An 11,574-nucleotide genomic window follows, 5' to 3' on the forward strand; every position below is an offset into this window, starting at 1 on the left:
AAAGTTGTTTCCCATGGTAGGGGAGTCTAGTACAAGAGGGCACGACTTTAGGTTTGAAGGGCGCCCATTCAGAACAGAGATGCGGAGAAATTTCTTTAACCAGAGAGTGGTGAATCTGTGGAATTTGTTGCCACGGGCGGCTGTGGAGGCAAAGTCATTGGGTGTATTTAAGGCAGAGATTGATAGGTATCTGAGTAGCCAGGGCATCAAAGGTTATGGCAGGGGAGTGGGGCTAAATGGGAGAATGGATCAGCTCATGATAGAATGGCAGAGCAGACTCGATGGGCCGAATGGCCGACTTCTGCTCCTTTGTCTTATGGTCTAAAGTCCCTCATCCCTGGAATCATTTGGTAAGTTTATTCTGCACGTCTCTCCAAAGCCTTCACATCTTTTCTAAGACGTAACCCCCAGTACTGGGCATAATGCTCCAATTGTTCTGAACCAGCGTTTTATAAAAGTTCACCGTGACTTGCTTGCTCCTGTCCTCTCTCCCTCTGTTTACAGACCCTGGGGTCCTGGATTTTGTTTTAACCATATTCTTCAGCAGCTCTGCCACTTTCAGCAAATACCCTGCATCTCCAGTCTCGCACCCTGTGCTCTTTGTTTCTGCATCTTATTCTTCCATCCAAAATATCCTCATGTGAGTTATTAGCTTTGATGAAGAAACATGTTGGGAGATAAAAGTCATGTGCACGAGATGGAGTTGTCAAGATAATGTCACTGAGCACAAAGCAATGAACTCACGGCCACTTCAGACAGGGCGAAATGTACGACCGGAAGTCCTTTAATGAACTAAGAAAATGTCAAAGGTTAGCACAAATGAGAAGAGAGTTAGACAGAAAACTCTTGCCATGTTGGGTACTCAGACCACAGAGTTGGGTGTTTTGCGCTGCCACTGTGCCTGTGTCCAGGTGTGCTGACGGAGGTCAGCTCCGTGTGGGTCACCAGCCTGGTGATGGAAGGGCTGGGGCTCAGGCTGTGGAAACTCTGTGGGTGGTGAATCAGAAGGTCAGCAAATGGGCTTCAGCAGGAGCCTGACAACCGACTGAGAAAAAACCCCCCAGAAATTATGGGAATGATTGCTGGCAAGACTTCAGAGATCCTTTTATCTTATCCAACACTTAACCAGTGCAATTAGCTGTCGACCTTTCCTATGGAGTTCCTTATCTTCCATTAGAATGTACATTGATTGAGAATGGTGTTACTGTTCTTTATTGATGCACACTCGCACACTGCACTCACCCTCTCTCACACACTCTCTCTCACACTCTTACACGCACTCTCTCACACACCGTCTCTCACACACACACACTGCACTCACTCACACGCCCTCTCTCACACTCTTACACACACTCTCACACACCCTCCCACACACACCCTCTCTCACACACACTCTCACACACACTCTCCCTCATACACACACCCTCTCACATACACACCCCCTCTCTCACACACCCTCTCTCACACACACTATCCCTCACACACACTCTCTCTCACACACACTCATACCATTACGTCTCTCTCTCTCACACACACACACTCTCACACACACATTCTCTCTCTCATACACACACACCCTCTCTCACACACACTCTCCCTCACACACACACACACACACCCTCTCTCACACACACACGCTCTCTCTCACGCACACTCATACCATTACGTCTCTCTATCTATCTCTCACACACACATAAAAATTCTCAGAGAAAACAAATAACAGGATGATATTTTCATAATTTCTCTTTTATTAACAGGGAGGAGGCAGCATCCAAATGAAGAAAAACCAGAAGACCCAGCTCTCCATCCAAGTATCCCTGAGGTTCCAATACCACATCCTAGTAGCAAGTAAGTAAAACCGATCAGTAGCACCCTGCAGCCTACATCCACCAACATCTCAACCAACGTTCATATCATTTGTCAACTTACTAATTCTACCTACTACGTTCCTGAGCAGATCACTACTCTCTACAACAACTGTAAGAGTCCCAGCACTGATCCTTGCAGTATACCAGCTGGGATTCTGCTTTAGAGACTTTCAGTCATAATCCCATGGATGGCAGCTTTGTACTCCTGGCTCCGCGGCCAGCCACACTCACCATGTCTGAGGCTGCCCTTCCTCGTGTACTGAGCAGAATTACTACTGCAGCAACACATCATCAGTAGGGTGGAGGGAAGGTGCCATTGGGGAACACAATTTGAATCTTGTACTGAGCGATAGAAGGAAATGGTGTCAGAGGTGTTGGGATTGAGGGATTGGGGGAATGGTTAGTGAAATGTTGTCTTCCTTATGAAGATTGTTTGTTCTTTGTTTTTGTTTAGGCCTGGGCATGAATCCCCTGACCGCTGTACTGTAACATTTGATGCAGTTGCCAATATCCGAGGTGAATCCTTCTTTTTCAAAGGTGAGCAGGATAGTTTGTGATCTGCTGAGGGATTGTGGTGAGCGGGGTAGTCTCTGAGGTACTGAGGGATTGTGGTGAGCGGAGTTGTCTCTGATGCGCTGAGGGAGGTTGACATCGATCTGGACACAGAAAACACTGTGTCTCACCTGAGGTGCAGAGGGGACAACCTGATGGAATGGTCAAGAGGACAGTGGCAAGGAGGGTCTGATCTGGTGCTCTGTATAACCTTCACTTCCATTGAGTCTACACAGTGTGAAACTTAGGCGTTTAGTGTGGAGGAGATTTCTGAGCTTTTGAATGGGTTACTCTTGTTCCAGAATTTTGCATCTTTTAACATTAACGTGATTTCTTTCACATTATTTGTCAGTGATTGCTCTTTGCTCTGACGTAGTTAATCGGCTGTTTAGCTAGAGCTGGTTACCAGGTAATTACTGTCAGCAAAGGCTGATTCAGGTCTTGGGAACAGATGGTGGATGTGACTGCAGTGGAGGGAGAGGTGTTCTGCTTTCTGTTGTGAGTTAATCAGAGTGCCTCAGACTCACACCGGGTGTGATTCAGCTGGAGGATCTCAGCCACAGGATTCGGTGTTTCCACAACATCTGACCGTCAGTGTGCTCCATCTCACAGGCTGAGTGCTTTGTGGGGAGGTCAGAGAGGGACTGGGTGACAGACCACACCCATGTTGTACCTGCCCAGTGTTTGATGTGGCAGTGTGGAGAGAACTATACTCTGTATTTAAGCACTGCTGTTCCTCCTCAGAGAGTATTTGTAGCAACGGAGCATGACTTAATATTTGAACCGAGCTGTGATTGCCCAGTCATTGCTTGCTGGGACAAGGAGTTTGACTATATATCGGGAACCCTGGATGACAAGAGGTAGTGAAAGTTTAGTCAAGAACAAATACAAAGCATATGACAGGTTTAAGAAGCTGAAACCGGACAAGTCCTTTGAGGAATCTAAGGAAAGAGGTTCTTCAGGATGTTGACTGGATTGGAGAGCTTTGCTATAAGGAGAGGTTGGCCAAACTTGGATTGTTTTTCTCTGGAACATTGGGAGCTGGAGAGAGACCTGATAGAAACTTATAAGATTATGAGAGGCATAGATAGAGTAGATGGTCATTTTCCCAGGGTGGAAATGTCAAATACTAGAGGACGTAGTTTTAGGTGTGAAGGGGAAAGTTTAAAGGAGATGTGTGGGGTAAGTTTTTTACACAGAGACTGGTGGGTGCCTGGAATGTGCTGCCAGGGGTGGTGATGGAGGCAGATACGATAGAGGGGTTTAAGAGGCATGTGAACAAGCAGGGAATGGAGGGATACAGACCATGTGCAGGCAGATGGGATTAATTAGATTGGTATCATGGTCGGCATGGACCTGTTGGGCCGAAGGCCCTGTTCCTGTGCTGTGTTCTAACCAGTTCTTCCTTTCTTACAAAGATCATTACTTCTGGCGCATGCAACGAGCTGGCAATCTTGTCTCCCTGAGTGCAGCACAGATTAAGAATTTCTGGCGAGGGTTACCTCTGGATCTGAAGAAGGTCGACAGCGTTTACGAGAGGATAACTGACCACAAGATTGTCTTCTTCATAGGTGAGGCACCTAACCTGTATCAGCCCGCCATCCCACACAGAGCCCCACACACACTTGGGAACTTGGTTTATTATTGTCACATGTACCGAGGTACAGTGAAAAACTTTGTTTTGCATGCCGTCCATACATATCATTTCATTACATCAGTACATTGAGGTAGTACAAGGGAAAAACAAAATGCAGAATAAAGTGTCACAGTTACCGAGAAAGTGCAGTGCAGGCAGACAATAAGGTGCAAGGCCTTGGCGAGGTGGATTGTGAGGTCAAGAGCCCATCTTATTGTACTAGGGAACTGTTCAATAATCTTATAACAGTGGGATAGAAGCTGTTCTTGAGCCTGGTGGTACGTGCTTTCAGGCTTTTGTATCTTCTGCCCGATGGGAGGGGGGAGAAGAGAGAATGTCCGGGGTGGGTGGGGTCTTTGATTATGCTGGCTGCTTTACCGAGGCAGTGAGCAGTAATGTCCCGGTCCCTGAGTTAGCTGATGAAAGCCTGGAGAAAGCCTGGAGACAAGGTACGTGGAGCAGATGGGGAAGCAGGGGGGGCAGCAGAGTTCTTGAGATCCCTTCCCTAACCGGTTCACCCACTATATGGGAACGTGAGCTGGACTTAGACTGTGACAAAACGGGTTAGTATGACCCTACTGATGACGTTGGCTGCAGTAGATAGCCTCCAACCTGTTCAGTAGGAGGGGAACCGCAGCTTCGGACACTTGCTCGACGTGCTTGAGTGAAAAGCCAACCGTGAGAAGTTGCCATCCCTGGCATTATGACTGAATGCCTCCAATCCTGCCTAGGTGCTGATTGGTTGACCTGAAGGGAAGAACAGAGGCAAAAATTTGTCACAGGAAATGTGGCTTCCTGATAAGCAAGTGAACCAACAAAACCACTGCATTGCTAACTCCATTCTCTGCCGTCTCCCAGGGGCCCAGTACTGGGTCTTCACCAACACGGACGTGGAACCGGGCTATCCACGGTCCATTAGGGACTTTGAACTGCCAGTAGACAGCGTGGACGCAGCCTTTGTCTGGGCACACAACGGCAAGACCTACTTCTTCAGAGGGGATGACTTCTGGCGATTTGATGAGCAGCGGAAAAAGATGGACGTGGGTTACCCCAAGAAAGTGAGTCTCTGGAAGGGTGTGCCGCCTCATCTGGACGATATCATGGGCTTCGATAACGGTCAGTATGTGAGTTGTTGTCTTGGTGGCTGTGAACTGTACTTAATATGTACGTACGTCAGTGTGTATGCATGCATGTTCTTGTGGATGGGTCTTAGTGTTTGTGTGTCCCAATGTTAGTGTGTATGTGTCAATGTTAGTGTGTGTGTGTGTGTGTGTGTGTGTGTGTGTGTGTGTGTGTGTGTGTGTGTGTGTGTATGTGTGTGTGTGTGTGTGTGTGTGTGTGTTCCAGTTTTTACACTTGTGCCTGCACAAGTTTTAAAGTATTGTATGTTTGTATGTTCAGGAGCTGGTATGTGTGGGTGTTAGCATGTGAAAGTCTCAGTTTTTGTGTGTCTGTGTAAGCACTAGAGTATGCATTGGTCCCAGTGTTAGTGCATGTGTGTTATCATGTGCTTATATGTTAACATGTGCATGTTTGTGAGTTTTAGTATGCACAGCATTGCTACATATCTGTGCTTGCTAGTGTGTGTGTGTGTGTGTGTGTGTGTGTGTGTGTGTGTGTGTGTGTGCGTGTTACTGTTTGCTCATGTATGTATTTGAGTCTATGTGAACGTTAGAGTGTTACATGGGGTGGATGTAAGTGTGAGAATCCATGTGTGTGTGTTTGTTGCTGGGTACTTGTATACGTGGGTGTAGGTAGGTGAGGGCGTTTCAGTGCATGTGACTAGGTGCTGGTGTGCACGTTGGACTGTTGGTATGTGTATGAGGGAGACGGGAAGGGGAAGCACGGAGAGATAAAGCAGAAGAGGAAGATGCGAGATCAGAAGGCAGAGGACATGAGGGTGAGTGGTAAATAGGGCCATAACTCAAAAGCAAAGAGGGCTAAAACTGTTTACAGAAAGAATTCTGGAGTCATTACAGCACGGATAGAGACTGTCTCGGCCACTCAGTCTGCACTGACAGTCAATCACACACTTACACTCAACCGCAATAATCCTACTTTATCTTCTCACATCCCCATCAACCCCACCCCCCCCCCCCCCGCCTCTTGCCACACACCCACACACTGGGGCAATTTATAGCGGCCAATTAACGTATCGACTTGCACGTCTTTGGGACATAGAAACCAGAGCACCCAGGAGGAACCCACACGGTCACAGGGAGAACATGCATACTCCACGCAGACAGCACCCGCAGTCAGGATTGAACCTGGGTCACTGGAGCAGTGAGGCAGCAGCACTACCTGCTGCAGTACTGTACTATAACCCGCCGAGGGTTTGTAATAGATTAAGAGCGCACACAGATAAAAATCAGTTTTGACATTGTTGCAATTATTGAGAGGTGACTGGAGGGTGACTAAGGATGGAAACTGAACACCAGGGTACCCAGTAAGATAAGATTTCTTTATTAGTCACATGTACATCGAAACACACAGTGAAATGCATCTTTTGCGTAGAGTGTTCTGGGGCAGCCCGCAAGTGTCGCCACACTTCCGGCACCAACATAGCATGCCCACAACTTCCTAACCTGTATGTCCCATGTACTGTACCTGTGGACAGGCATGGTAGTGCAGCGGTTAGCGTAACACTTTGCAGTGCCAGCGACCTGGGTTCAATTCCGGCCACTGTCTGTAAGGAGTTTGTACGTTCTCCCCGTGTCTGCGTGGGTTTCCTCAGGGTGCTCCGGTTTCCTCCCACATTCCAAAGACGTACAGGTTAGGAAGTTGTGGGCGTGGATGTTGACGCCGGAAACGTGGTGACACTCGCGGGCTGCCCCCAGAACACTCTACTCAAAAGATGCATTTCACTGTGTGTTTCGATGTACATGTGACTAATAAAGATGCCTTATCTTATCTTTGGAATGTGGGAGGAAACTGGAGCACCCGGAGGAAACCCACGCAAACACGGGGAGAACGTACAAACTCCTTACAGACAGCGGTGGGAATTGAACCCGGCTCGCTGGCACTGTAATAGCGTTACGCTAACTGCTACACTACCATGCTGGGGGGGGGAAGCGGTAAGGGAGGTGTGTTGGTGCCATTAGTCAAGGAGGAAATCAGTGCAATGGAGCCAATGAACATTTGGTCATAAACCTTGGTGTGGAACCTGGATGGATGGAGCTAGGAAACATCAAATGGCAGAAAGCATCAGTGGGGGTTGTCTATTGGCCGCCGGACTGTGGCAGTGGTGGAAGGGACGCATTAAACAGGAAGTCTGCAGCAGGGTTACAGCTGTAGTCATGGGTGACTTTATCTACTCACAGATTGGACTCACCAAATTATCAATAGTACTGTGGAGGCAGAACCCCAGGGGTGGTCCTGCGGCCCAATACATTGAGAACAGATGAGATCAGACTGTCATAGACTGGGTATTGTGCAGTGAGAAAGGAATACTGAAACATATTGTTGTGTGTTTTCCTTCAGGGGAGGGCAGGCTGTGGTGTTCCCATCTACCTGCTGCCTTGGCATTCTGCACAATGGAGCTCGCGAGCTTGGGAGCTGCTGTTGCAAAATCCTGAGAAGGTTGTTTCAATGCAGCAGTGACAGAGGGAATGAACACTGGGGTGTGGATGGGATACAAACCAAACAGGCTCTTCCATACTCGGTGACTCGGGATGAGAATGGGATTGTGAGGGTGTGTGTGTGTGTGTTGGGGGATGCCACTGAGTGTGTTAATATAAATGTGTGTGTGTGTGTGTGTGTGTGTGTGTGTGTGTGTGTGTGTGTGTACATGTGCAAGATAGGCAGTTTGTTAGTGAGTGTGCAAGTTGAATTTGTAGATGCACTGATTCAACCGTAACATATATAACAAATGTGCTGTCTGCACGGTGGGTCCTACACAGGAACTGGCCCTTCCTGCCCCCAGTTTTCCCATTGCCCATTAGATACTGATCTATGTTAATCCCATTTCTCTGCACTTGGCCTGTAGCCGTCTATACCTTGGAGTTTCAAGTGCTGACCAATACTACTTGAATGTCGCGAGAATCTCTACCTCCACCACTCACTCTGTGTCATCCCGATGTCAACCACCTCCCGGGTGAAAACAAAACTTCCTCAAATCCATTCCAAGTCTCATACCCCCTTGCCTTTTACCTGTGCCCTCTGATCGACGACAGCCACGCTATAGAGCAAAGTTTCTTCCCCAGTCAGGTCCCCCCTCAGCCTCCTCTGTTCTGAGGAAACCCCCCTCAGCCTCCTCTGTTCCGAGGAAAACATGGCCGGCGTATCCAGTCCCTTCTCACTAGCGGAATCGCTCTGTCCCAGGTAACAGCCTTGTGAACCTCCTCCGCACCTTCTCCAGTGCAGTCACGTCCTTCCAAGGCCGTGGTGTGCAAAACTGCACCCAGTACTCCACCTGCAGCCAAACTACAAATCTATGTAGTTGTACTGTACATCCCATCTTATATTTTATGCCCTGGCTAATGAAGGCAATTGTCTGCCTTTTTTGTCACCTTATATACCCTGACTATTGCCTCCAGGTATCCTTGGACATGTACACCAAGGTCCCTCTGTTCCTGGGTGATTCCTGGGATCCTACTGTTGATTGGGATAAGTCCTCCCAAAATGTGTCAAACCACATTTTCAGGATAAAATTCCACCTGCCATTTCTCAGCCTATTTTGCCAACTCTTCAATATTGTTCTATAGCCAAAGGCTCCTCACAGTCCGCAGCACTGCCAACGTTCTTGTTATCTGCAGACTTACTAGTCATATCTCCTACAGACACATGAATATAACAGACAGCAAGGTTTCTAGCACTGATTCCACCACAGGCTCTCGATCACAAAGCAACCTTTCACTATCGATCTCTGCCTCCCGTCTCCAAACCAGTTTCAGATCCAATTTGCCACCTTGCCCTGGATCCCAATGTTACTTTTTGGACCAGCTTTCTAAATGGGGTCTTGTCAAAGGCCTTACTGAAGTCCATGTAGATTATTGTCAACCACACTACCCTCATCAACACAATTAGTCACCTCCTCTGACTCTGCTGATTAGTCCCAGCTCTTCTATAGACATTCATACTGTCCCTCAGAACTTTTATCAATAACTTCCCGACCACTGATGTTGGACTTGCCAGCCTATAATTAATTGGCTTATCTGCTGCCCTTCTTGAATAAAAGATGCCATACTTTCTGGCATCTCAACCTGTGACCACAGAAGATTTGAACATTTCTCTGTCTGAGCAACCTGGGATATATCTCATCTGGCCCTGGGGATTTATCCACAGTTCAGCTCACCAATACCTCCCACTTCCCAAAAGTTATTTGTTCCAGGGTTCCACCCCTCCTGCAACGTTGTGCCAAATGCCGCAGGCCTTGGAATAACCCTCCTTCATTGCTTTCTCCCTCAGGTACCACATATTTCTTCAAAGGGTTGACCTACTGGAGGATGCGAGCTGGTGAAATTGAGGTTGAATTTAAGGGTTCGACGCCCCATGACTGGATGCACTGTGACGTCCCAGCAGAACCCCCTGGGCCTGAAGGCCCCAAGGCTGGGGAATGCAGCTGCATGCAGGCTGGGAATACAGGCAGGGTCCTGAGTCCTGGTGGAGCCCACCTGGTGATTGTGCTCTTGGCCCACCTCTGCAGGCGACACTTCCTATTAGATTGAACTCTGAGATCTTGCTGTCCGATTCTCTGCAAACGCCACCTGCCTGCCCTTGGATTTGGCAAAGCTTTGGTACAGGACTTGGCTAGAACACAGGACATTCCAAAGTCTAAACAGAGAAGTCCGGAGAGAATTATTGGCACATCTCTTTGGAGGAAGTTTCATGAAAATTGACTAGAATGACTCTGGGCTCTCTGTCTCTTTTTCTCTGTCCTCTTCCTCATTATCTTTTTTTTTGGTGTGGGCAAGGCCAGCTATTGTCCAGTGCTGACTGGACTTTTGTCTGTGTGCCTGAGTATGTATGTGGTTGATCCAGGGTGTGGGAAGAGGTGGGACTAGCGGGGTATTGGATTGATGGGCGAACGCCAGCTGGAAGGACAAGACGGTGGGCAAACAGGATGTCACCTCCGTGGTTGGATTCAATGTCAGTGTCTGCTGCCTCATTAGGGAAAGTGAAGGCCTCGCGACTCAACAGTGCACTCTCTGCACCTACGAACATGGATGAGGGATCTGACCGCACGCAATCCCTGGCCAATGAAACCGAACTGGTTCTCCTTGGCAACTTCAATACAAAGGACGTTAACTGTTGGAAAGGTAGGGTCAGCAAGGAAGGAATGGGAAAAGGATGCCACGTAAAACAAAAGCTTTTCACTGTTACTGAGGTGACATTAATAAACCAAGACCAACCTTCTCATTCTGACAAGTTAATTAGAACAGAGTCTCGACACAAGCAACTCCCTGTTTCACCAGAGAGGTGAGTGTGGTTGAGTTTATTAAAGGTCAGTCATCCCTGCCCCGGATGTTCCTCCACTGATCCAGGCACACGTTCATGTCAGCGTTCAGGTGAGGGGTTGCAAGGATGTCCGCCCATGACAGGCACTGGCATTTGCTAATCCGAGGTCAGGAATCACCCTGACCCTTTAACAGTAGTGGGGCCAGAAACCAAAACTGAAGAATTCAATGACCACCCGATAAGAGTTTGGAACCAGCCAGAGACACGAGGTGGCCCCAGTGCCCAGTGTGTCCCAAGATCCAATATATTTAGTACCTCTAAAGAAACATAACCCAGTACAGCACAGCGGCAAGCCCTTCGAGCCATGATGTCTGTGCCGACCATGATGCCAAATTTAACCAATCCCATTTGCCAACACTTGGTCCATATCCCTCCATTCCCAGTTTGTTCATGTGTCTTAAACCCTGCTATTGGATCTGTCTCCAACATTCCAGACAAAACAATCCAAGTTTGTCCAACTCTTCCTTATAGCGATTACTTTCTAGTCCAGGGGTCATCTTCATAAACCTCTTCTGGACCCTCTCCAAAGCCTCCTCACCCTTCCTGTAGTGTGGTGACCAGAACTGCACACAACACTCCAAATGTGGCTTAACCAAAGATTAATATGGATGCAACATGACTTCCCAGCTTTTATACTCAATGCCACAACTGATGAAGGCAAGTATGCCGTATGCCTCTTTACCACCCTATCTGCTTGTGTTGCCACTTTCAGGGAACTATGGACTTGCACCCCAAGACCCATCTGTACATCAATGCTCCTCAGGGTCCTGCCATTTACTGTATATTTGACCTCCCAAAGTGCAACACATCACACTTGTCTGGATTAAACTCCATCTGCCATTTCTCTGCCCACATTTCCTACTGGCCTATATCCTACTGAATTGGTTGACAACCTTCTTCACTATCCACAAGTCTGGTACGCTGTTGTTAGCTAAGATAATAAACATCCTTTGTTAAAGGCTAAAAACTTAGCCAACAGCAGTGTCTGATATAACAGTGCATCAATGAGGCACTGAGTTCTTAATCTACCAACCCTTACACCTTTGGGATGTGGCAGGAAAC

The 11,574-nt window shown here is 47.9% G+C and overlaps 1 protein-coding gene across 1 annotated transcript in view; it reads left to right on the top strand.

The window, feature by feature from the left end:
- The window catches only part of LOC127585711 (matrix metalloproteinase-17-like), a 39,257-nt gene extending 28,847 nt beyond the window's left edge, over positions 1 to 10,410 (top strand). Inside the window, exons 6-10 of the mRNA XM_052043422.1 lie at positions 1,758 to 1,848; positions 2,323 to 2,405; positions 3,839 to 3,991; positions 4,915 to 5,172; positions 9,463 to 10,410. Of these exons, the coding sequence (XP_051899382.1) occupies positions 1,758 to 1,848; positions 2,323 to 2,405; positions 3,839 to 3,991; positions 4,915 to 5,172; positions 9,463 to 9,722 (845 nt within the window). The 3' untranslated portion in view covers positions 9,723 to 10,410. The remainder of the gene's footprint in view (positions 1 to 1,757; positions 1,849 to 2,322; positions 2,406 to 3,838; positions 3,992 to 4,914; positions 5,173 to 9,462) is intronic.
- The last annotated feature ends 1,164 nt before the right edge of the window (positions 10,411 to 11,574 follow it).

The sequence above is a fragment of the Pristis pectinata genome, chromosome 33, assembly GCF_009764475.1.
Source record: "Pristis pectinata isolate sPriPec2 chromosome 33, sPriPec2.1.pri, whole genome shotgun sequence".
Classification (NCBI taxonomy): Eukaryota; Metazoa; Chordata; class Chondrichthyes; order Rhinopristiformes; family Pristidae; genus Pristis; species Pristis pectinata.